The following is a 27,723-nucleotide window of genomic DNA, read 5'->3' as shown; positions in this document are numbered from 1 at the left end:
GTCACCAATATTACACCTTGCAACAGCATTTTGGCCTGCAGGCTGAACTCCACATTTATTATTGTTATTTAAGCTGTAGAACAAGAAAATGACGATTAAAACTTTCAATGGATATCGGTTTGGCCTGTAAAACCAATTTAAAAAAATCAAATTTTTAGGGTACAATTACGATTCAGTGCCATATTTTGACATATAGATGAAAATCAAACTTAATAACAAATTGATACAAACATTTCAGTATTTGAAAAATTCTTTATCTTGACTGTGATTAATTTTTTTTTACCCCAAATATCCAGATTTCCGAAAAAAATATTTTTTCATATTTTTTTTTCGAAAAATTTAATTCTTCAAATTTTTTTACCAATAAATTTACTTTGTTGTTTACAGCTTTAGGTTTTTGATTTTTTTTTTCCAAAAAGTTCACTTTTTGGTGAATAGCTACGGATTTTTGAAATTTAAAAAAATAATAATATTTGAATTTTTTTCTAAAAAGTTTTATATTTGAAGTCTAAATTTTTGATATTTAAAAAAGAAAAAAATAATTTTTAAGATTTATTTATAAATAGCTATAGACTTTTAAAATGAAAGAAAAATATTTGAAATTTAATTTTTGAATTTTTTTTTCAAAAAATCTTATTTTTGAAATTTTTTATGAATATCTATAAATTTTCTAAATTTTTTTACAAAAATTATAGTTATTGGATTTTTTTTTTAAAGTCCCCCTTTCCTTCCAAAATAATCCTGCAGACACCCCTGTACTCGACCCAAGTTTGGGTCTCGGATCTTTTTGGATATTACAAGTTTACTTATACCGTTCCTGGATACTTGGAATCTGGGTTTAAGACCCGCATTATCTCTGGGAGTGTTATGTGAAGATCCAATTCGAACTTTTTCAAAAGACAAAATTATTTTAGACCAGTCTATGATTTCCATACGGAATTCCATCAGTACATGTGTAGTATTTATTTCCTTATTCTGAAATATGTAGTTTAGAGCTTTCTTTTTTTGTCTCTCTAATTTGAAAAATTCAATTTTTCCATTTATTATATAGAATTTTATATTTTGTCAAATAAATTCTATTAAAGACACGTAAAACCAATATAATATTTACACAGGTAGGTAGTTGAATCGTTTTATTGAAAATGAGAAAATGGTTATTATAATTTAAAGGATAAAAGGGTTTTATCAATTTTGTAGAAGAATGTAAAAAATGGTTGAGAAAGTTGTGACAATAATGGTGAGAAGGACATAGAGAGAAAACAGAGGGAAAGAGCGGGAAAATGATAAATTGTAATATTATTATCGAATTTTTTTTTATTAATTTTACCAAGAGGACAAAAGGTACATAATTTATTAAACTCAATAATTATTTACTTACAGATAGCATTCTATAAAAAAGTCGATACTCCAGGATGGGCGAATAGGAATTTGTGACCCAAGATATCTTATAACTTGTTTTGGTTTTACTTAGAACAAGACTATTAAACACGGGTTTTGTGGGATTTCCTATCAAAATAGAGATAATAAAACAGATAGCTTCATACACAATATATATAGATTAGTTTGAAGAGGCTCGAAGGAATGAGGAAGGAATTTTAATGGGCTATGTTTATCATATGTGTCGTGTCATTGTTCATTTTTTCAGTCCTCACCCTGTGACCTTTATTGTGTCACTAAAACTTTCCTCCAAAACAAAACAAAAAAATAATACCAACTGCCATGTATCTCTTAAAATTGTCATATTATTTATCTACTATCTTCAAAATGAACAACAGTTATGTATACATTTCAAAATATTAAAACCCTACACGGTAATTTATTCCAAGCTCTATTATAAAATCGCTTAGTTATATTTTATTAAAAACGTAGTTATACATTTTTATTTTTATATAGAAAATAGAGATGATAAGACGGCCAATATATATGTATATTTATACGACCAGGAATTCACAGGAAATTGTATTCTATACTTTTGGAAACAGCGCATAAGTATTATATAACTTATTATATTTTGAAGTAGCTATGACGTATCAAGCGAGACGAGGGAATCGACTGCTGACAACAAAGTACATAGGTACTTTTTGTGTTAGCTAAGTAACTCCCGTGTTCTAGGACAGATCTTTATTAGTCTTTTATTACTACGCTATTTCAGCTGTTCAAGTTTCATCAATTTTGCGTCTATCTTCCCATGAAATACTTTAGTATTATATGATCCACCTATCAATCCTTTTTTTCGGCAGTCCTCACAACGTATCAGTCTAATAAGACTAATTGGTTCTCGGACTGTTAAATGGGAAATAAAGATTCGACCGATTAGAAAAAAGTGTAATAGGGGTTGAGGAGAGAGAATAGACTTATTAGGAACGTAGTCTTTGAACAGTTCAACTCAAGCAATTGTTAGGGATGGGATTTAATGTAGAGAAAAGTTACAGTTTTACTCTCCTCGCGCTCTACAAAAATCCCAGCACAAGTTAAATATATATACAGATAAATTGAAGTTGCGTGAACAAAGAAATAAGTTTTTCACAAAAAAAGATTAAGACTGGTATATTTAATATCCATAAAAGTTAGAATACCGAAATTCTGTTTGGGTCTCAGAGGTTTTTTCGGATAATACAAGCTTACTTATACTGTACCCAGAAACTTTGAATCCTGATCCAAGACTGAGTTATCTCTAGTAGTGGTATGTGACCAATGCAAATCTAACTTTTTTATGAACCAAATTAGTTTAGACCGATCTATTATTTTCAGTCAGAAATCCCTCACTATGTTGTATTTATGTATTTATTTTAAGAGATAATGGACATCATTTTTTGGTGTTTTAAATTTTTACAATTAAACATATGTATATCCCAGTTTTGTCTTTTTGAGAACATAATTTATATTCATTTTCTTGTTTTTCATTATTTTTTTTTTGTTTTTTATCCTATTTCCTTGGAGCCTCTAGGTTAGACCTGTTCAAAAAATCCAAAAAACGGATATTATTATAATTAGATATTTTTTATCGATAGATTTGCTTATTAAGATAGACATTTTGTACACTTTTCATATTCAATACTCATGCCAATTATATTCTAATGGACCTTAAATGTGTATTAAATTTATGAGAAATTTAAATGAATTTGTTAGTAATTCATCATTGTGTAGAAAAATAGTTTCTTAGCCGACACACACACACAAAAAGAAGAATATGTTGGAAAATGACAATTTTTGTACTGCTTATTATTGCACGTATTGCTTAGCCTCTTTTCCTTCATGTAACATTCTAATTTTTATTATTATATGACAAAACTTCTATTAGGTATTATTCAAATGAGCTTAAATTTTAAGTTCAGTCTTATTTGATCACGAAATAAGCTTTTTTAAAACATTAAGGGTCATGAGGCAGGCTTTTCGAAAACTTTAAGCTAAAAGGAATCATTATTCAATATTAAACTTGGGAAAATGTAGGAAAAAAACAGAAAAAAAAAGAATTTTTTGAACAGGTCACGTGTATGCAAATAAACGTGAAGTCTCTTACCTCGCAGAGTAATATAGCCCCTAACCTTCCCTAACGTATTAATAGCATAGCATGAATAATTTGCAAAGTCTCTATCCTCCACTTTTCGAATGATGAGGGTATGACGCGATCCCCTGCTTTCCATGTAGCGTTTACCATTAGGATCCAGTCGCATGGTTTCGCGATACCAAACGACTTCTGCTGAAGGAACTGCATACACTACACATGATAATTCGGATTGTCTCCCAATTCCGCCATGGACAACGGGAAACTCTGCTGATACTTCAGGACCATCTGAAATAGAAAATTAAAAGAAGAATATGAATTAGGATTGCTTGCTTATTAATAACTTGTCATTTTTTAGAAAAATAACATAAAGAAAAAAATTAATAGTTTTATTAGTATGGATTTGAGTATTGGCTAAATTACGGTGAGCGAAAAAATAACGCCTTAGAGAATCCCAAAAAATATGGTAACTTTGAGAAACAAATATAGAAGAAAATAATATGATAATGAAAGAGGCTCGGTTTTTTTGTATTTGCTACCTGAAAAAATGTTTTTTATATTCTAAAAAAGTTATCATTATTCTTATATTTTTGACGAGAGAACAAATAAGTATAAAGTACTTTCTATTGTGCAATAGACGAAAAGTTACAAGTTTATAAATGTAAGTCCTTGTTGGACTCGTAGTAGACTGAGTATATCAGACTTATCGATAATTAATATTGCTTGCTGATAAAAAATGATTCTCAAAATTGTGAAGAGCTATGCTTTAAAACAAAGTAGCGAAACGAAGACCAGCAATCAATATTTGTGTAAGGTTGTGGTCGATTTTGTTCGCTAAGAGCATTGAATATTACTTTATAACTAACTAATTTGTGAATTCAAGGACGTGGTCACCCTGATAATTTGAAGAATGTTGGGGAAAAGAACAGCTTAGCTTTCATGACATTTCATTTAATTAGCTGCGAACAGCTATGAGATGAAGGAAATACATAAGCCTAACCCCACTTAATATCTAGAAATAACAAAGGCTGAATTATGACCAAGGATGTCAATCCTCAATTCTAATCCAACACCAACAAGGATTTACTCTTATATCTCCACAGTAAGTCCATACAGTTACTCTTCGTCTTTCGTGAACTTGAGACTACTGCATATGATACTTACTGTTCTTTCTTCAAGAATAATGATGACATCTTTGGAAAATGGGGTAGCAATTACAAAAAGAGCACGATCTTTAAATGTCATATTTTTTAACACTGGAATATGTATCACCTCAAGCCAACAGACGAGCATCGTTAACTTGTTTTAAAGTTTTAGAAGAAATAATTTAATAAGATCATTTATAATTTTGCTCTTAGCAACGGTACCCAGTAATTTTGCCTCTAGGATATTTTGACTTAATAGTTAAATACATGTAGTAAATACGTCTTTATGGTTTATTTTTGGTTGAAATTGATGTTCCCTGCGAATCTTTTAAATCAAAATATACAATATTTATTCTAATCAAATGCATTAAATCTTTGTTTTCTGTTGGAATAATGATGGATTTCTATTCTTGTCTCATTTTATGGTTGTTCGTCAATCCATAAGTCGTTTCTAGTATTAATAATCCATCGTATCTGATGTATAATTGATAAGGGAGAAGTGATTTGCAATTCTTCTATTGGAATCGTTGCCATGTTTATTTATATATATTTTTTTATTATACTAAATTGATTAGCTATTTTGTTTTTGGTTCGAATTCATTACATTGTGAGATTTTGTTGGTGTATGCATTGAAATTTTGGGGCATGATTCAATCAATTTTCCAACACGAAACAACCATTTAAAGCGTTTTATAGTAATATCAATTACATATTTTGATTAAAAAATTTGAAAGGAAGATCAATGTTAACAAAAATGAATACAAACGACCTTATTTATTTATATATTAAGGTGAAATATCCTCGAGGCAAAATGTCCTCAGGGCGAAATTATTTAAGGGCCATTTCAAGTGAAATCAATAAAAAAAAAAGACATTTTTCGAAGCAACATCGTGGATTTTTTTTCAAATTTGGCACATATTTTTATATTAGTTAAAAAATCCAAAAATCAAAAATTTCAGCCATTTTTAACATTTGGTTCAGGATTAAGAGTCTTCTAAAGTTTACACCTCGACGTCAACTACAATAAGTTCTGAGAGATTCAAACAATTCCACTTAATTACACCATGCTAAAAATCAAGCATATACATAACAAAAACTCGAGTATAATATTTTGTACATATATTCAGAAATTTGCTCTACCTACGCACACGTTTTCATCTGTAGTAATTAAGTGGAATCGAATGCATCTCTAAAAACTTATTGTATATGTTTATGACATATTACAAATTAACATATAAACAATTTTAGTGTAACTCAAAATTGGCATGTCCCAATTTTTGTAGGCCAAAATATTGACCTCGCGACCTTATAGGTAAAAACTCATTTTGTTGGCTTATACAAAAAAAAGACAACAAAAGGATAAAAAAACTATTATATGGTTTTTAAAGTAGATTAATATCTTTAAAAGCATTTAAAATAGAGCGATTTTAAAATAAGGTAGGTTGCGTGGAGGTGTAAATTTTAAAAGCCTCAAAATCATGAAATAGGGAACGAAAAAAAATGAAATTTTGGATTTTTATGTTTTTAACTAATATTAAAGTATATACCAAATTTAAAAAAAATCGAATATGATATTGCTTTTGAGTGATTTATGTGGCTTGGATAGACCCTCAAGGCAAAATGTTCTGACGCAAAATAGTTGAATTAACTTGCATCCTTAATATACTTTTAAAAAAAAATTACTCTCACCGTATTTTAGGAAATATTTTTATCCCTACATATTTTTATATATTAGTTGATTTTCTTTATGAATTATTTAGTGGAAATCATTTTTCCAAAAAAAACAATATTATGTCAACAAAGAAAGCAAATCAGTAGCATCATAAAACAATATCTCTAACTTTTCATTTCATTGGTGGTTCCATACTAAACCAATTACAAGAGAGATAGGAATTTCTAATGTAATTATGTACATTTTTAAAACAAATGTGCATTCTATTTTCCTCCTAGATTGTGTTGTTATTCTATTTGGAACATTAACCTAATTGAAAAGAGTCTTGAGGTTGTAGTTGCTTTACTTGAGATTTGTTGGTAAAAATAAAATTTATTATTTGTTATTAGTATTGATTCTTTCTGTTTTTTTTTATAGTAAATAATATTTTTTATTTCGACCCCATTTCTCTATCTTACTGTTTTAAATCAAGTAACAAAACAAGACCGTTAGCCTGATGAGATAACATGATGCAGCGTTTTTACACTTTTTGATGTGGCTTTTAATATGACGTTCCTCTGTTATCTTTCTTACTGACGTAGTCTGATGGGATAAAATAGAGAAGAAGATAGGGGCGTCCGAAGGAGGTGAGCTGGAGGTGTTGTAGCCCCCCAAATTAAGGAAGTTTTGCTTTCTGATAGAAAATTTAAATACTTGAAACTTTTTTTCAAAAAAAATTATATAAAAATTTCATATTTCAATTTTTTTCCAAAAAAAATTATATGAAGAATTTCATATTTCAATTTTTTTTCAAAAAAATTAAATATTTGAAATTTCACGATTATTATTATTATTATTTTTAATTTAACTTTCTGTGCATAGCAATGGATTTTAGGAATTTTTCTCCGAAAAGTTCAATATTTGAAACTTTTTTTCTAAAAATTTTATATTTCAAATATATTTTTTTAAATTTCTTGTGTAAAACTGTGGATAGTTGTAATTTATTTTCATAAAATTAAATTTTTGAGAATTGCTATGAACCTTTTTTTCAAAAGATTTCATATTTGGATTTTTTTTCGAAAAAATTAAATTTTTTGGGAATGGCTGTGAATTTTTTAAACTTTTTTTGGAAAAAAATTCTAATTTTTGGATTTAAAAAAAAAAAATTCCAAAAACATAGCCCCTCCAAAAATATAATCCTGTGGACGCCCCTGATTGTTGATGAAGCACCCCCATCACACTTTAAAATTACTGTGGGACATAATTAATTATTTTATTCACTAGTTTTTCCTTTTTTGACGTTCCCATCAAAAGAATGGGGAGTTTTGAATAATACATGTATGATTTATTGATTGTTATTATACTATTAAATGTATAATTTAAGATGGAATGGTTAGTTATTGTCAGAGGTTGGAACTTGGACTCCATAGTATAATTATAATATTTTCTTTTTCTATTTTATGTACCGTGCGTTTGTTCCTCCCTCTTTTCTTCATCATCAATTGCTATTTCAAAGATTTTTATTTGGCTATTTAGTTAGCTATTTGGTATTTTATTCTACTCTTCGAAAATATATACCTTTAATTTTTCTGATTTCACAATATCTGACACTGCTCGATAATATGAATTTGTTTCGTCAAAACTCTTACAAGTTATGTTGTTCAAAACGTACATCACCAATCCATTTGAAATTTTACAAGATTATTTTAAAATGCGTTATGATTATATAACAATCTCAGTAGCTGTGCTAGCTTGGAGTACATACTAAAGAATTGTTACAACATAACCGTTAAAAGTCCGATAATTTTGAACGTCCGATGATGTGTTACTTAGCCAATATGTTCAAATATAAAAATTCTCATCTATATAGCAGTTTTACATTTACTCCTCACACTACCCGAAATTCTCACCTCTATTTAAAATAAAGATTTTGAGAAATGTAAAAAACTCAAACTAAAAAATTTGTAGCTTCACCCTGTACTTTTTGACAAACTAATAAATAAGTATACGTATTGTCAAAAAGCAAAATCCTTCTAATTGGAAATAAACCAATTAGAAGAGTTTTACATCTTGTTTTTTTTTCTCCCAACATTGATACTAATTAATATTTTTTTTAGAAAGACGACAGCAATTTGTTTGATTTTTTTGTATTTTGTACAAAATATATTGTCTATTGATAAACAAATGGTGGTATTCGTTCCACTTCTCCTATTGTTGACTATGTACATACATTTATTAGGGATCTATTATCCCTTGTTCCTTTCATCTCCTCTGGCATTCAAAAAGTTCTCATATATCCAACAAATATAATGTATAATTTATGTATGTTTTATCAGGGGCGTCTGCAGGGGTGGGCTGTAGCCCCTTTCCAAATTAAAGAATTTTTGCTTTTTACAGCTGTAGATTTTTGAATTTTTTTTTTTTTAAATTCAAAAAACCAAGCCACCCTCCAAAAACAATATAATCCTGTGGACGACCCCTGTTTATCTTTAAGCTATTTTCACCCACGTCACAGATTGCATCATTCACCAAAGGGACGTCATCTTTGGAGCCCAAGCTAAATACATTTATTAAATTATATGTAATTGGACAAAACACATATGCAATAAATTATTTTTTGTATTTTATATGTACTCCATTTTTTTTGGTTTTAATATTACGCGTAGAGCTTAAGATAATCACACTCGTTTTTAAAAATAACTCCTCCCCAGACAAACTTTGTTTAATTAATATAGATATGTGCCCTCTTTTTTGTTTCTACTATGAGCTTTAGCTACACACTCTCGTTGTAAAAAATGAGTACTCCACAGACATACAGACAAGGCTCGCTTTATTAATATAGATAACTGAATAGCGTGAATATGTATTCCAACAAAAAATTTTTTTTACTTATGGCTCTAATTAATTACATAATTTATATTTATGTGGATTAAAACAAGTTAATAGATGCTTCTTATTCAAATTAGTTGTTAGTATTTACTCATAAGTAATTAAATTTTTTCGTTGTAATATTATTGTAATATATATTCACGCAAACTAACCAGCATATTATATTTAATTTTTTTTAATAAATAATATAAACTTAATTGACCATAAATCAATTAAAATGGACCTTTTTTAAAGGCAATTTAAAAAAATTGAAATATTAGGTCTATTCGATAAATTGAGCTGTGATAAATATAAAGCATTTGAAGAAAAAATAAAAAAGATATTAGCAATTAAGTAATTTCCTTCATTTTGTTGCATAGTGTTATCAATATAATTTCATTCTTGGAGATGGAGTGTGTGTGTACTCGTGAATTTGTTAATAAGTTATAAGCAGTGATGCTAATTGAGAGCATTTTCCACTTGGTAAAAAAAAAAAAGAATCCAAAAATCAACATGGTAACCCTGACAGTTTAAAGGAAAGCAGGTTATCTGTCATAACGTTTTATGAAATCATCTATAAAGCTGCTGTAACGAAGATCGAAGTGTAGAAGGATATTGGCAAGCATGCCTCCGATGCTGATCCTCAATCCTATTCTGGGTGTTACAAGATCCTACAACTTTAACTCCACAACAAATCCTTAAGGTTGCTCTCTGTCTTTTATGAGCATTCAAAAATGTTCAAGTCTGTTTTGTTTATAAGACAAGGAACAGCAAAGAGTTGGAACCAATGGCGGATAGAGGGAACCGAAGGAAGATAATTCTAACTTGATCATCCATCTGAAGAGGGATGAAAATTCCTCCAAAGGAAACTATTAGGCTTCGTAACAGAGCAGACTCCTTCATTTGGAAGAAGATTCCTGGATTGCAACAATGACGGGATCTATTCAAGATGAGTAGGGAATTTCAATATTTCAAATATATATATATTTTACATAAGTTTTAATCATCGTACTTTAATTTGGTGATTGCCTTCATGATGAAAAATGTCTCTAAACGATAATAGTCCTGAAGTACTATAATATCAAATATTTCTCAAACCTGATGACCCAGAAAAAAACAAATCAGTTTCGAATTTCGTCCTCAAAGATAAATTATATTATTGACCTTATTTCATTGGTAGACATTTTAACTCTTTAATTGTTCCCCTGTGTAATTGTATGTGGTAAAAAAGGAATTAAATAATAGCAATCATTAAATTGTATGACTTTCCATGTTAATTTTCGTTTTTTATATACCAAAATGCTTACGATCTACAACTCTATTCACAATTCTGAGTTGTGAATAGTGGATTAATTGCATAGTTAAATTAACCAGCTTTCCCTTTGACAAATTGTAAAGGTTTTTAAAGTTTAAAAAGGAGCTCATTTACTTACAATGTAGATTTTACATAATCCCTGTACTTAATACTCTTATTTAGTCATGGCTTTGTTCTTTTTCATTATTTCAAGATAAAGAGAGAGAAAATTGAGAGCCTCCATTTTCTATTCATAGTTCTGTTCTTAAAATTTTATAAGAAACAATGGTCATAAATGTGTCTACATTATAATATTTGTTTCATTGAGAGTCCTAATGTTTTAAGATAAAAATCTTTTTTTTTATCTGCATAATTTTTGTTATACATATATATATATATAAGTATTTATTATATTTTTTTTAGGAAAAAAAGCATTATATTTTTAAGCTGAAATAAATTCCTGTTTATACAAATATTATATGATTTTCACATAATTTTTCTTTGTGATAATATGGGCTTGAAGTGTATGGTATGTAGAAGAAAGAGTTCCTAGTTTATAAGAAATTTAGTTTTTTTGCATATTATTAAGCTGCTGAAATTAGAATATCAAAACTTAAATCTGCAAAGTTCAAAATAATATCCAACTTTTGGTACGAGATTCATACCATGGTAAATTGTATTTTAGATATAATATCAATTTTAATGTTGATAATTTTTTAGTCTCGATTTGCCCCTACATATGAGTTAAGCTGAGACAAATTTGAAGTGTCTTTGAGACAGTAGAGATTATTGATAAATAATGATCGAAAATATGTTTCTTTAACTTTTGGGGTCAAAGTGGCCTCTCCACCCTCATAAGGCTCTTTCCACCCTCATAAGGCTATTTCCACCCACTTTTTTTTATAGTTCTCTGGACAAACTGGTATGAATGCCCGAGATCTCTTTGCATGGGCCTGGGCTGTTTTTTTTTTAAGTCCTCTGGATCCAGTTTGGCCTTTTCAATAGAGCCCTTCTTCCTTTCCAACGTTTTGGACTTGCTGATGGCGTAGACGGTGGTCCTGGAGACGAACCAACTGTTAGGAGTGCACGAATGGAAATTCGTCGAACACGTTCCAGTGTCCTTCTCTCGACTTGTACGTAAGCTAGAGACCTCAAGTATGTTTGTTTTGTAACTAAATGGTTATGCTAATATATGAAATTAATTTCAATCACTCTACCTTCATTAATCATTGAATCAGTAAGTGTTCAGTGTTCGGTACAAGGGTTGTAAATCCAAGCATTTTTTAGTGTACAAGTTATGTTGTTGTTAGCAAAAGGAAAAGTGTTTTTTTTTATGTAATATTCCTTTAATTGGTTAGATAGAATTGCAATGATTAAGTATAGGTAAACATCATTAGACTTAGGAGTAGTCTTTGAAGTCCATATGTACTAAGTACATTTTCTTCTCTAGAAACGACTGACTATCGAACCAACACACATATATTTACTTAAGCTGTTATCATTAGAGTTTTATAAATTATTACTTGCTAAAAATAACCCTAAAAATGACACGATAACCTGACAATTTGCATCCAGCTTTAAGAGGAAGGAAATAAACACAAATCTCACTCTGCATCTAGAATGACCATAGGTAGAAATTACCCCACTGCCGCTCCTCAATGCTACTTACTCTGAGTCCAACAATGACTTATACTTATAAATCCCCGACAAATCTTCAGGGTTACTTCCCATTTTTCATGTGCATATGCACTAGGGATTACATTATTTTTAGATGATCTCTCTTAAAGAATTAAAAAATAATGATAACATCTTTGGAAAATAAAATCAACCTCTTCAGATTGCCAACTAGAAAATGATCTTGTACTCGTTAAGATCATATTTTATAGAACTCTAGTAGTAACTATGAGAGGGATAAACGCTGAGGATTTGTTGAGGAGTTATAAGTTTAAGCCCTTGTGGGACTCGGAGTAGAATTGAGGATCAACATCTGAGTAATTCCTCCCTAGATCCTTATTTGATACTGTGTGGGACTTGTGTTTATTTATTTCCTCTCAGAGCTGCTCACAGTTAATTTAATGAAACATCATGACAGCTACTCTACTCTTCTCTAAAAGATTCTTCAAACTCTTCTATTCTTTTTTTACATACCGAAAATGCTTAGGATTTGCTACCCTACCCTTTACATCTACAAAGTCATTCAGCAATCTGACATTATTATGAATGAAGAAATGAGTTTATTTATCCCCTCTTCTCCCTAATAAATATTTATGCCCTTTGACATAGGTACTACAAAAGGGTAGAGTTCCATGTCAAGTGTACACACTTTTCTAGGATTTACGGTATGACCATTACCAATTTTGATGACTTTTGGTACACCTATTAAACGTTATAAGAGAACTACTTGTGCGAAATTTAAGATAGGTGGGACACGCAAGAGATATTTTAGGAGAATTCAAAGTTCTGGAAAAAATCGTGCCCATCTTATACTTTAAAAGACAATAACTCCCTTCATAGTGATTGGATTTTTACTTTCTTTATGTCAAAAAACTCAACACATACACAGCTTTCATTTGAGTATAAACATGATGCAATAATAAAAAAAACAACTATGCACTTTGGAGCTTACTTCAAAATTGTGACCCTGCCAGGATGCATTTTCTGCTGCTCCATTTTTATACTATACTAGAGTGTGTGCCACAAACTCACCTTAACCAGTCCAAAGTCATTTCTGATCTTGCTATATTATTTTTTTGTCCGGCGAAAATTCATTGGGCGCGGGTCGGTCAACACTTCCGATTAGTAATAAAACTCCAACAAAATTCATCAAAAAAAAGCAAACTTTTTTTTTTAACAATACAATGTGGGTTTAAAAATAAAAACTTATTTTATTATTAAAATCGGTAGTTCAATCAAAAATTGGAGTTTTATTACTAATCGGAAGTGTTGAACGGCCAGCGCTCTACGACTATAATTCCTGTATTATTTTTTAACTGCTACTTGAATATTCTAATACGTCTTATTTATTGTGAAATATATATTACACAATAAGTGTGTATGCACTAAAAAAGAACAAAGAACATATATTTGAAATTACGCTTAACTTTGTGATGAACACAAGAATATAACTTACTGGTCATTAGATCTTGTTATCGATAAGATCTAGTTGTTTGCAAAGGAGTTTTGAATAGTGCGTGACAATTTAATTTTTTTCGTTATGCCATTGTCAAATCGAAAAGATTTAGCCCAACTAAAAGACATTCGAAGTAATATAGTAGAACGGATCTTTGGGATGTCTTAGAATCTCTTTTGGTAAGCTTCTCTACGCTATTAAAGTAGAGTTGTTTTCTGCATGAAGTACATATTCATGCAGAAAACAACTTTATCTAATGAAGGTACAGAGCAAGTCATCTATAGAAATGGATTTGATTGATCTTCAGACAGTACTCTCTGATGATGATGAGTTACGTAGGGATTTTGAATTATATAATCTGAACAAGTCCCTGAATCTGTTGTGTGAAAGTCCGTTTGATACACGAAAAACATCTAAGTACAAAGTTTATGCGGTGACAAAACAATTTAAAGTGCAAGAATCTGTAAAGAGGAAATTAGACTTGGTTACTGGATCTCAAATTGAAGTCGATTCAAGTGCTCCAATGTGCTCAGAAAACTGCATGCCGAAACTATACAAGAACTTAAGGCACAGTATAAACTTTCAAATCTTGAAAAAAAATTCAGAATTTAACCATTTTTTTGCAAAAACTATGAGTACAAGAGTTATGATTCAGTATTTGGGATGATTTCAAGGAATGGCAGTTGATACAAAGGAATTGCTCGATGTAAAATGTATGCTGGTGATTTCTAATCCAAAACAGGATAAATCAATGCCTGCTGATGTTACGGCAAAAGTGGTTCAGTTTTATGGTTCCAATATGGCCAAATAAAATTTGCTGCCTGGCAGGTGCACCATTTTTGAAGTACGCGCCAAAGTTTTAATTTTTGTGTTATTGCAAAATGTTTATACTCAAATGGAAGCTGGATATGTGTCAAGATATAGGGTGATTCGAAACGAGCGGTTTTTGGATTGTAGAAATAAAAAATATAAAATATTATATTATAGTCAAAACTTTATTATGACCCGAAAAAACAATCCTTTACAATTATTTTTAGAAAATAATCCCCTTCATATGTTGGCTGCAACTGGCCTTCAAATGGTCCATTCTTTCGCGTCAATTTTTGATGAAGTGTTCGAGCATTGTGACCAGAATCTCACGAATAACTCGCTCAAAATTTGCTTCCAATGCTTCAATTGTCGCTGGTTTATCCGCATAGACTTTTGCTTTTACGTAGCCCCAAAGAAAAAAGTCCAAAGGTGTGATATCACACGATCTTGGTGGCCAATTCAACGGCCCAAAACGTGAAATTAATTGCTCGCCAAAATGATGTCCCAATAAGTCTATTGTTACGTGGGCTGTGTGGCAAGTGGCACCGTCTTGTTGGAACCAAATATTACTTTTAAATGTAATTTCTTGTCTATATACATATATAGACAAGAAATTACATTTAAAAGTTTAAAAAAAGTACTCAATCATGTCACATAGTCTCCTCCGGCTCGGATAACGACGTGACAATGGTTCCCCAAATTCTACAACTCCCTGGATATATCCTCTTCGTTAATTAACTTCATCACCCGCTAGACCCCTGTGAGAGGTCTTCATCGCTAGCAAACTAGTAATTCCAGAGTAGGTGCTTCAGATTACGGAACAAAAATCGGTCACAGAGATAAGATCCAGAATGTAGAGACTATGTTTGATCGTTTCCACCTTTTTTCACTTTAAGAACAGCACTTCACTCTGTCATCCTTGTTAATCTGTAAGAGAATGGGGTACCCACACGCTGAGGAGGTTTTTGAAGCAAAGATCATCAGTCAGGATAATAAAAACCACTGTGGGTGGTAGGGAAAGCTCCACGGGACCTCTCCAACGCTCAATTGGGGTTTGTTTTTTACCAAGTCCTTGCCTTGGAATGTGTTGTTGGATGTCCATGTCTCCCGGGGACGTCCTGATGATATACCTTTCTTAAAATTAAAAGTGACATCCCGGATCTCACCATCCCAACGAAAGATGGTTGCACGACTAGGGCAGGCATCGGGGTAAACGATAATAAGGTCGGTGTGGATCTCAAACACTGTTTTACCCAGTTTGCTGAGTATCAAAAAGTAAGAGCGAAAATTGTCAGTTCTCCATTTTGAGGGCCGAATGGAGAAACATGTGGTATGTAGGCTTTAGATATTTAGTCTCTGAATAACTATGGAATGTTTTTCCACTATAAAATTCATGAGACAATCGATGCTGTTGGAATTTTGTAGCTAACTCTTCTTCTTTCCCTTCAAATGAACCTGTCTCAATCATTTCGGAATAGTCTGACATAAAGATTTATTTTTATATAAAAAATGTATCTGTAAAAGATATTAAATGAGAAATGAATTATATAAAAATAAAATATCTTTTGTTTTGATGGTGTTTACCCAATGTACGAGCTCTAGGTGAAGGGATAATTTACAAAAGTAAATCCAAATATGTTATGAATTTAGTAAGCTCTGATGATGGAGGAGTATTAAAATAAAAACAATTATATAGAGTGGGTCATCCATTACACTCCAGGGGAGGAGAAGTATACCAAAAATCTCAGTGAACACTTATTGTTTGAGAATAAAAAGTTGCTTGCGTAATTTGTCATCCCATTTGATTTATATTTTAGGTATTTAACTATACACGAACAAATTAAATACACGAGTTAAAATATATAATAAAATCTACAAAAATATGCTGTAAATTTGTCTAATCTTTTACACCACCTCAAATCAAGAGGAAATTAATTACATATATTACTGTAAAAGTACAATTTTTTAAACATCAGTGTAGAAGTACGAAAACCCAATCGCCTGAGAATTTTACTTTAATATTAGAAAATATTGTAAATTATATGCACTATAATTAAGATCAATACTTAGGTTAGGTAATAAGAAGGATTATAGTTTGTATCGTGGTACAAAACTACTGACAAATATAATGTTTCAATATATTCAAACCATACCAAACATATGTTGTGTCAAATTTGGGTGTGTCTGAATCAAACCACCTCCAGCTAATTGAGCAAAAAATCAACCAGTGTTTGTATTTTTTCGTAGTCTTCTCATCGTATATACATTAAGTTTGTTTGTGCCGTATCTATATGTTTGTACGTTTCATTCAGTCTCTCATTGGCTAGTTGTAATCAGTGTATAAATACAACTGTCCCTGGCTATGGGTTAGTTAATAACTTATGTAGACTTCTCGAGACTAATGCGTTTTTTTACAAAGATGCAGAGCACAGTTTCATACACTACTTGGTCTTTATGCAATGAGCATGAACTGCATGGATGTAGCTGAAAATCAATTCAATACTGCGTTAAGGATGTCTCAAGATAATGAATTATGGACGTTTGCTGACTTGAGCCTCGCTATTGTCTATGTTACAAGTAGGAGAGACAGAGATTTTCTTGCCTATCTTTAAACTTTGAAGATGCCATATGCAGAAGACCAGAAGCATCTTATATCATGTTCATTGGTTCTGCTTGACATATATTCATATTTTTTTTAAGTTAATCCCCCCATGCAATTAGCTTCTAAAATTTCTGATCTACACGTACAACTATGGGCATCAGCTATTTTAAAAGAACTCAATTAATTCACGGGGGATTGTCTCAGAGAGCAAGAGGGACTTCAGATGAACAACAGCTACTCCCAAATACTCCTCAAAGACCATTTTACGGCTACCCAGCTTCCTGAGCAGAATCTTGTTAATTGGACCGATGGATCTTTCTCTTCGTCAGATAATCATTTGGAGGCCGTTCATCCTACAACTTCCGATGTCACTCTCTTTCCTCATCATCATTCTCTATGCTTACTCATCAGCAACAGTATTATAGATTCTCGCTACAAAAAAAAAATATTTTGATGCATCCTTAAAAAACAATAGCCTTCCTGTTTTTTTTTCTTATTATTTTTCATCATTTCCTCTAAGAACAAGGATTAAACAAACTACTCAATCAAAGATTCACTCTCTGTCTTCATATTTTCTTAACAGAGAGTGAATATGAAGAGTGACATTGAGTGAAAGACTCAATATTTGGTTAAATTGTGAAAATCACAAAGATCATTTCTGACTACATTCATGAAAAATATAAAATAATGAATACTTACAATGAATGAACTTCTTAATTATAAAAAAGTTATAATCAGTATCTGAATACAACTGTCTCTGGCTACGAATAAGATAAAATTTATTGCTGTTTACCGTCGACATACATGTGATCAGAACATACAAACACTAAGATAGAGAATAAAACCACATATTTGGGTATTTGTACTACTATATAAAGAAGATCCTGATTCCCAGTTAGGCATTGAAATTATTTTATAAATTTCATAAATTTTAGAGCAGTAATGTCTTCATCTTCTTCTTGCATAACTTGATATCTTTCATACGAAAGTGCAGAATATCTATTTATAAGATTGTCTGGACTCTGTGATTCTTCCATTCGGGTATTGTATTTATATTGTACCATTTACTCAGGTGGTACAGGAATGGCTATTGACCTGTGTAAGATTGTACTAGCAGTTTAATCCTTTCAGGACTAAATTTGATAATTTTTATGTTGGCTCTTTCAGCATGATGTGTGGATGCTTCATACTTGGGTCTTCTTTGTATCTGTTACACCAGACTTCATAGAAGAAATCATGCATCGTCCTCTTAATGTAGGTCTTAGCCTCTGTAAATGAGCCTCCTGACCTTACAGACAAGTTCTATAGAGGAATTCACAGCGTCTGCGACCTCTTTTACAGAGTCAAGATCTGCAATCTGTTGTCTTTATGACTCTATTATCGTTGTTTGTTGACGTATTGCAACCAATAGTACTATTAAGGCATGTAACCTGATAACTTTTTTTTTTAATAACCCGCACATCGATTGCAAGTAATAACGGCGTTTGGCTTAATAATTTGATTATACATACTATATATATTTTTTTATTCATTACTAAAATTATAGAGTTTCATGAGGGTAAAAGAGAGAAAGAAAAAAAAGAATCATTTATAAGCTGTCAAATGCTTTTGAAAAATATTACATATATTTAATATCATTATTTTTTTTGGTAAAATAATAATTCTAGGCCTTCATTTTGTAAATTATAAAACATACAGCATTTTTGATTGTCTATAGTATTAACGACTTAATACGAAAGAAGCACAATTTTTTTTACAGTATCAAAGAATAATATAAGTATTGCTTTAAAATATCATATTCAATTTCATAAACAATTGTTAATTACATATGCGAGTAAAAAATTAATTTTTATTTCTATATTAGATTTTAGTCGTACTGTACAAGTTAATTACAAAACTATTAGTGATTTGTTCGTATCAAATCTGGTTGTCATTTATTTTTTTGAGAATTTTATCCTTTTTTTAGGTTTGAGTCAATTTTTGAGTTTAAAAAAAAAAAAAAAAGAATTCAATTATTCACATAAACGTTATGGAAAATTTTAACTTATATTTTATAATCAGAAAAGCTAATTCTAATAAAGTATAGTTTAATGGTTAAAAAACTACACTATTATAAGGGTTTTATTTCAAAAGAAACTCCACCTTTGTTTTCTATTGTTTTTGCGCCAAATCACTTATTTGATGAGTAAATAATACCATGCAACATCATTTTGGCCTGCAGGCTGAAACTACCATTTTTTAATTTTATTTAAGCGCTAGAGCACGAAAATGATAATTAAAACTTTCAACCTTCAATTTTTTTTTTAAATCAAGTTTTTAGACTAGAACTATAACTCAGTGCCATATTTTGAGATAAAATAACTGTATAGATGAAAATCAAAGTTAATAACAAATTGATGGAAACATTTCAGCATTTGAAAATGAATTATTTATTACTTGATCTGGATTAAAATTAATAAAAATGTATACAACCACCAAAAAATCGTGTAAAATGAAGTACTTTACATAGTAGCTAATATCTTTTTATTTTTTCTTCAGGTGCTTTATATCCTATCTGAAGTTTTAGAATATACCTTACATTTCATTTAAAAAAATTGACTTTTGATCGTTTTATGGTCAATTTAGTTTTTTACATTTATCAAGGAATTGTCATAAAATAAGCTGATTATGTTGCGTTGAATATAAATTACAATAATAATAAAAAAGTTAAATCGTTTATATGTTTTATATATATCAATTATTTTGAATATGAAGTATCTATAATTTTTTTTAATCACCTTACATCTAAATTATTAATTATATTGACGTAAATTATTAGTTAAAACCTCACCCACAATTACAATGTGGGTATCAGCCTGTGGGCGGTCAAATACCTTCATTTTGTTGCATAATGATAATTAGGATTATATTTACAAAAGAGTTATAGGTTTAAGAATGTCTTGCTCATTTGAAATATTGATCTGAACTTTTTTATAAGATTTTCAAAAACTATGTTTGGTTGACTTGGGCTATTATTAAAGAACAAAAATGTAATTAAGAAAAATAAGACACTGAAATGATTTTATATTTTCTACTTTAACATGACCTACTTATATAATTTATTCTTTTTAGTATTAACTGTAATTAAAACTAAAGTCATTACACTTAATTAATTTGTAACCTACAATATGTATTTATAAATGTTAAATATTGCCATGAAAACAGTAGTTATATTTTTCTAGTTCAACTTTTAAATTTAAAGTAAGGACTTCTTCTTCAAAATAGCAAATTATACTTTTTTCATAAGACAAGCCATTGATAAAAATATACTTTGAGCTACTAAACTTCATCATGATGTCAAGCTATTATAGGTACGATATTCTACTTGGATATGCTCTTTGTCTATGTGGGTTATTCTATTATTATATTTAAGCTATTGATTGTATTTATTAAACAGAGAAATAATAACGAAATTAAACCTCCATCTTTGTATTAAATGCAAATGTCTGTATGGGTCTGTTTGTCTGGCAACCCTGACCAAACTAATGAATGTATTTTACTGAAATGTGTCATGTAGGTTCTTTAGGCTAAAAAAACCCCGGTTCTGATAACAATTTTTTGGCCTTCAAGGCCATGGCAGCATTTAAATAACATTTTTTCTAAAAAATACTATTTTGACTAACAAATTACTATTTTATGTAATATAAAAATTAAGACATAAAATTTTTAAAACTTTTCTTACTGCATATTGATACCTTGGTACCTTTGCCCACTTAAAAAAAGAGATTATCAGACAAAGGATTTTTAACAATAATACAAAGTTGATCGAAACTTGTAAATTTTTTCTTCTCTAAACCTTATAACTTCCTTTTTTTTTTAAACAGAAGAGTTCAAAATTAATTTTAATATTTCAATCTCACAGAGAACGCCGGGAAAACCCATTCTAGTTTTTATGAATAATCAACTTATAAAGCATAATCGGAAGATTGAAGGTACTTTATGATAGATTAAAAAGTTTTTGACACAACCTATAATATACCAACAAAGATTTCAATACTCAACGTTAGTGTTTTGCAAGTTAAGTTATGCTTAGTTTTAGAAAGTTAGTTTATTGATATTTACTTGCTAGTGTTCAAATTCTGAGCAAAAAAAACAAAAAAACAATTTATATGCTTTTAATTAAATGTTGAGCATGTTAGAAATTATAATACTAATAAAAATGGCGTTCAAACATGCTAAATCAAGGCCTACATTGCACTACTCTCTACTAGCTAGCATTTGGCAGACCATCAATTTCAAAATTGGTTGTGGGTTGACATTAAAGAAGAGTAAAATGACTCTAAGAAAGATATGATGATTCGATTCAAATAATAGTGAAAAAACAACAACAACAAAAAACAGTTTTATCTAAAGTATCTTCACTCATTGAAAATGCTTCGATCAATAAATGACTAAGGACTGGCCTTTTGTGTAACGTGAGGAACATAAAAACTATAAGGCTTCTTTACGATAATACTATCCCTAACGGTGCTGCGAGTCAAAAGAGGAACATTGTACCCTATGACAACTTTAAAATGTATTTTTTGAAAGGGCAATATTTTGTAATAATGTTATCATTCTTTTAATTGACACTTATATCATTTGAACAATGGAGTCGTTTCCTGTAAGTTGATATAATACTATCAAAAATGACTTCATTTTAAATATTTTATAGCTCAGTACAAATATGTACGTTGCGCGTGTTGCAACTATTCCTATATTCAGTTAAGCTAATCGGTTGCACTTTTTAGCTTGCCCGTTTTTTTTTTGGAGTTGGCAACCTGAAGAGTTAATATTATTTTCATAAGCTGTTATCATCATAATTTAACTCCTCAAGAGTGAACTTTACATATACGAGTTTTTATTCTTCTGTCAAATAATTCAGAAAAGAAAAACCTTTTAATTCCTCTCCCAAAACAATCACAAAGTTCCCATGACTTTCTCATTAAATATACATCGAACAAAAAACTTATATGTTCTTGGAGCCTTCCATGTCAAATATACACACACTTTGGAAATATACCGATTATCATCAATTTTAATATTTTGGTCAGGGTGTTTATCCCAACAAAAATACAATGCCTGAAAAAAAAATCTAGAAAAATGTGGGATTAATATTATGGCAAATAGTACCTTCTCCAATTATTCCTAAATAATTACTACAGTAAGATCTAACACTAGTTTTGCATATGAATAAGATGTAAGTTAGTTAAAGCTCTAACAAAAAAATGGCAAAATCAAACAACCAGCTTGGTTAAGGCACCATTTTTAATATTTCGCAATATTTTTTTTCATCTTGTCTTTTGTACAAATCCTATCTTATAACTTTTTTTTAAAATTCAAGCACTCGCTCTTATGAGTATTTTGAAGTAAACATTTTTTAAATAAGTTGACTCCGATAAAAGTTATTTTCACTAAAAAGGGTCAAACTCTAAGAAACTCTCAAACGAGTCCTTGTGCCCTCACAAGTCCAAAAAATCACACATTATTTGATTTTTATCTATAACGGTATTTTGCTAACTTTTTTTTTTTTTTTTGCATGTTATACTATGTAAAGTGATATTTATCAATTACTTGAAAATATTGCCATTTAAAAAAGAAGTTCATCATGAATTCTTTTTATTTTGACAATGAGTGCATTTATATGATTTTAGAGATGATACTGTTTTTTCTTCCTCACTGTTTTCAAGGACAAGATTGAAGTTTACATAGTAGATTTATCTTTGTACATATAAAATGAGGATTATTTTTGTTGGTTTAGGGATAAACTGCAAGGATATTATACTAAAAAGGCTCTCACATTCGAATGAATATCCCTTTAACGGTGAAGAAAGGTTGAAATAAAAAAGATGTCAAGATAATATTTCGGATTCGTATTCTTTGTATATATATGTCGTCTAGAATGATATCGATATGTGATATTTACATACTTTCACACTCCTATAATTCAGGCATTGAAATGGTCTAGATGTCATATCTGGCCGAGAACATACTCAAGTTTATACCTTTCTATACAATATATGGTTATGAATTTGAAAATATCTTACAATATATTGTGTAATGATATAATCAAAAAATATATGCATCAGCAAATCTCTATGATTGAAAGTACACTGAACATAGGAAAGCATAATGAAGTCTTTATATATTGGAACAAAGGTTCACTAAATCATATACAAGTAGAAGTTACGTAGAGTACTTGGAACCTTAATCAATGGAGTTACTTAAATCCTCCATATTCTCTCAAGGAATCCAGGCTTTGTAGCTAACAGTACCATAATGTGTAGTTCTACTTATATTTGAATTAATTAGTGGATGTATACTGCATAGTGGTGTGAATTCGAACCAATAGTAAAGATAAGACGGATCCACATTTTTCGGATCGGGATCAGTTAAGATCTGTATACCTAAATACTTGCATAAACTTTGGGAAAGATTCGATACAAGTTTTTTAACTATTTTATCTGAAGTTCAGACTAAAGTAAAATATGATCATGATCAAGGATATATTTTTACTGGATAGTGAAGCCGAATCAATGAAATGTTATTATTATTGAAACATAGTTATTATTCATGGATAGATGTGTTTGTGAGCACAGCTTTATCTAGCAAAAAATTGTTTCAGCTTTCGATTTTTTGCTTCTTATCTCCTAATCATTGTTCTGAATCTTGAATGGTTCAGTTAAAATTACCTACTTTTAAACTGGTTAAATATCAACGGATTTTTAATACTTTTTTCTTTTTATTTTCCGGGGAAAAGTTGCGTGAAACCATAAAAGTAACAGCGTTTGAGGTAACGCCGTGTAGAATAACCATGTGATGCAATTGATTATGTAGATGTCGCTCTAATCATTAATCAAGATAAATAAAGTGTATATTCGATATAGGATTAAGTATTAAGCAATACTACAAGCTTTTTAAGATACGGAATATCCCTTGGATCTTTTTATGACCCATGAACGTTTGAGTACTCAAATCCGACTCTTATTCTGATCTTTTCGGATAACACAAGTTTACTTATACCGTACCAGGATACTTCGGATTGGGGTCCAAGACCCGTCCTATCTCTACCCTATAGTATTTTAAATAAGGTTATATCGGTACTTAATAAAATACTTAAAATGGGCCCTGCCCCTCTTATTGCACCCTGAAAAATATCCTAAATTTTATAGTGCTCTCTAGAAAGTAAAATATTCACTAATATTCTAGTGAAATTCCTCAGTTTATCAATTAAATTATCTTTCATGCACAAGAAGAGTTTCTCACTATTTTTTAATTTAGGGCTTACTAAAGTATTTATGATTGTTTTAAATATTGGTGAAGATTGATTGATGATGAAGTGACTGGCTAATATTTACAAGGGTGTTCTCAGAAGTTTTCGACCTCAACGTGAAGATGGCATCCAAAAGTTTCAACCATTTCTGATGCACAATTGCTATATAACAGTCGTTTGAGTGAGTTGATCTTTGTGCTTTTGTCAAAATTGACAAACTCCGGTATTGAGCTGTCATTAAATATTTGTTGTCCAAAATGGCTGTAACAGCTAGTCACATCTATCCCTCATCTTTTGACCCTCACTCACCAAAGTTTTAGCCATTTGGGACAACAAATATTTAATGACAGCTGGATACTCGATTTTGCACATTTTCACAAAAACCCTCCCATCAACTCACTCAAACGACTGTTACATAACTGCTGCGCATCCAAAATGGCTAAAACGTTGATGAGTAACTATCAACAGTTGCTGAACAGATGTGACTCGCATTTATTTACAAGTGCTGCCATCTTCTCGTTAAGTTCATAAACTTTTCAGACCATCCTCCTCTGTATGATGAGGTCATTTTATATGGGAGGTTTTTTGAGTTCGATTAGAAAGCATCCTTCATATTCATCAAGAGTTTGTTGGACTTACACATGCCACTAAAAAATGTTAATAAACATATTCATTACTTAAAATAACAGATTTAATATTCACTCCAAAATGAAAGATGAGAATGAGGTCCTATATACCCATATACATGTATGTAGAAACGAAATGAAAATTTATCGTTCATCCAGGGATTAAAGGAGACAAAAAAAAAAAAAATCTAATGTAGAAAACATGTGATTCCCAACTTTTAGCATATGAAAAGACTCTGTTTTCATATGGTAAACATATATTAGATAAATTTGATGAAAAAATGAAGAAGAAAGAAAATGGTGGGTGAGTGAAAAGGAATACAAATAGAGAGAGAGAGAGAGAGAAAGAGACAAAAGAAACTTGAAGTTTCATCATCCATCAAATTAAAACAAACCACTTTACTCTATTTGTATGATTACCATTTCATAATATAAAGAACCCTTTTTCTTTAGGTATGTATGTATAAGATATAAAGACATAAAGATGAAAGACTAAATTCAGTAGTGTTCTAAGTACATAATATAAGAAATTATATGTAGAACATTTATCAACACAAATGTATATATACTAAAATAAAGATATTTAAATATTAGTGCTGGGATTCTGTCTGAGATTCGAAGGGTTCTCAACTCAATGCCAAAATGAGATGAAGATATCATCTTGTGGCCGTCACTAAGGAAACTGTCCAAGATTTGAAAGATAAAAAGATTATTCAGTTGTATTGAATAGAGTTCCTACAAAATAGGCCTCATCATACAAAAATCAAGGAAAATGAAGGCTCTTACCGGGTGCTCCATTGAAATCTAAACATCACTTACTCATAAATGATTAATAAAAGGTTAGTTATTAAAATTAACTCATCTTTCGATATATTAAAGCATAAAAAATTAGTTACGAAACAAGACAAACCTGAGCTCTCTGGCTTACCTACAAGTCGAGAAAATGACACTTGAACGTCATCGAAGAATTCCCAATTACAAACTACAAGCAGTTGGGCGTCTCCAAGACCCCCGTCTACACCGTCAGCGAAATATAGTATATTTTTTTGCAAAAAAATAATCCAAAAACTAAGCCCTCCCCTCCCCGAATATAATCCTGCGGGTACCCCTGTAACGGCATACCAACCAAGCCTAGTACTCGTTTTTCATGAATTTTTAAGTATAATCATTATAATCATATTTTGGGACTTAACGACACTTATGCATAAATAGCAATGTAGCTGGGCCCATCCCTGGTCCCCAGCAGAAAGGTTCTTTGTGAAGGGTAGAAAAATATAGAACTGAAAACGGGACAGTTTTATTTAGATATTATAAACTATATTACAGCAGATATCTGCCTTTTAAAATATATTCAATATTTCAAAAGGTTGTCTCGCTCACAAGAAGATATGATATGAGGCAGAACAAATGACTTTCCTTGGCAAGTTGTTCTTACATACTATGTACATGATTGCATGTACATGGTATGACTTAAAAATTAATCTTTTTTATTTTTAATAATGTATTATTTAAGATTAATTGCAATTTATACAACTATGGCTTGATCTATGTTCATAATAAATACAATTATTTTGTTTAATCCTGTGAAATGGACTATGAAAGAATGCAATTCAAACTCATTTACTAAATAATATTTGATGTATATAAGAGGTATGCTCAAAAATTTCTTTGTATTTGATTTTTTTTAGGAAAAAATATTAATTCGTTCAAGTCCCATTCAAAGTAATCCTCCTCAGATACAATACACTTGTCCCAACCCTTTTTTCAATCCTCGAATAACTTCTCAGTGGCATTTTTCGAGAAAGCCTTGAGCTCTTCTAGTGATGTAGTCTTCATACCCTCAATCGTTGCAAATCTCGATTTTTTTATAGATCTATTCAGTTTTGGGAACAAGAAAAAGTCACATGGGCCAAAATTTGGTGAATATAGTAGCTGAGTCATGATTGTGGTGTTGTTATTGCCTAAAAAATGCGACGATTCTTACTGTTAAAATTTAGCAGTTTACAAACGTTGACCCTCGTCTCATGCCTAACACGTTCGAAAAATAATAATGGCACTACCAATATGTCAATATCCTCAGCAACTTCTCTGATAGTAATTTGACGATTTTCAAAAACAATTTTCTTCAATGCTTCAAAGTTTTCATCTGTTGTTGAAGTGTATGAGCGTCCAGAGAGAGCCTCGTCATTGGAATCTTCCCGGCCATCTTGGAAGAGTTTGTACCCCTTGTAAAATATTTATTAGCACATTATATTTGTGAAAGGGGGGGGGGGTTGATTGGGTTTTCGATAAAAAAAAAAGGAAATCCAAAATTTAATCTTTTTTTAAGAAATTTCAAAAACAAAATTATTTGAAAAACATTACAAAAAATTAAATTATTTGGAATTTTTTTCATAAATTCTTAGCTATTATCAAAAAAATTAAATTTTTGGGGAAAAAATCCATAGCTATTCACAGAAGATGAAATTAAATTTCAAATATTAAATTTTTGGAAAATATATTCAAAAATTCATATTTTTTAACAAAAAATTAAGTATTAAAAAAATCAAAATCCACAGCTGCTCACAAAAAAATGTTTTTTTTGCAGAAAAATTTCCAATATTAAATTTTTTGTAGAAAAATTTAAAAATCCATAGCTATTCACAGAAGATTAAATCAAATTTCAAATACTAAATTTTTTGGAGAAAAATTTCAAATGTTAAATTTTTTAGAGAAAAATTTCAAATATTAAATTTTTAATAGAAAAATTTCAAATATTAAAATTTTTGGATAAAAAATTATATATCCACAGCTATTCACCG

The 27,723-nt window shown here is 30.2% G+C and overlaps 1 protein-coding gene across 1 annotated transcript in view; it reads right to left on the bottom strand.

Moving 5' to 3' along the window:
- The window catches only part of LOC121129144 (limbic system-associated membrane protein), a 359,843-nt gene that overhangs the window by 39,962 nt on the left and 292,158 nt on the right, over positions 1-27,723 (bottom strand). Inside the window, exons 4-5 of the mRNA XM_040724824.2 lie at positions 3,521-3,793; positions 1,379-1,506 (exon numbers count right to left, since the gene is read on the bottom strand). Coding sequence (XP_040580758.2) covers positions 1,379-1,506; positions 3,521-3,793 — 401 coding nt within the window. The remainder of the gene's footprint in view (positions 1-1,378; positions 1,507-3,520; positions 3,794-27,723) is intronic.

Source organism: Lepeophtheirus salmonis, chromosome 14, assembly GCF_016086655.4.
Source record: "Lepeophtheirus salmonis chromosome 14, UVic_Lsal_1.4, whole genome shotgun sequence".
Classification (NCBI taxonomy): domain Eukaryota; kingdom Metazoa; phylum Arthropoda; class Copepoda; order Siphonostomatoida; family Caligidae; genus Lepeophtheirus; species Lepeophtheirus salmonis.
Note: the sequence above shows the minus strand (reverse complement) of the source record. Positions and strands in the feature narration are given on the sequence as shown.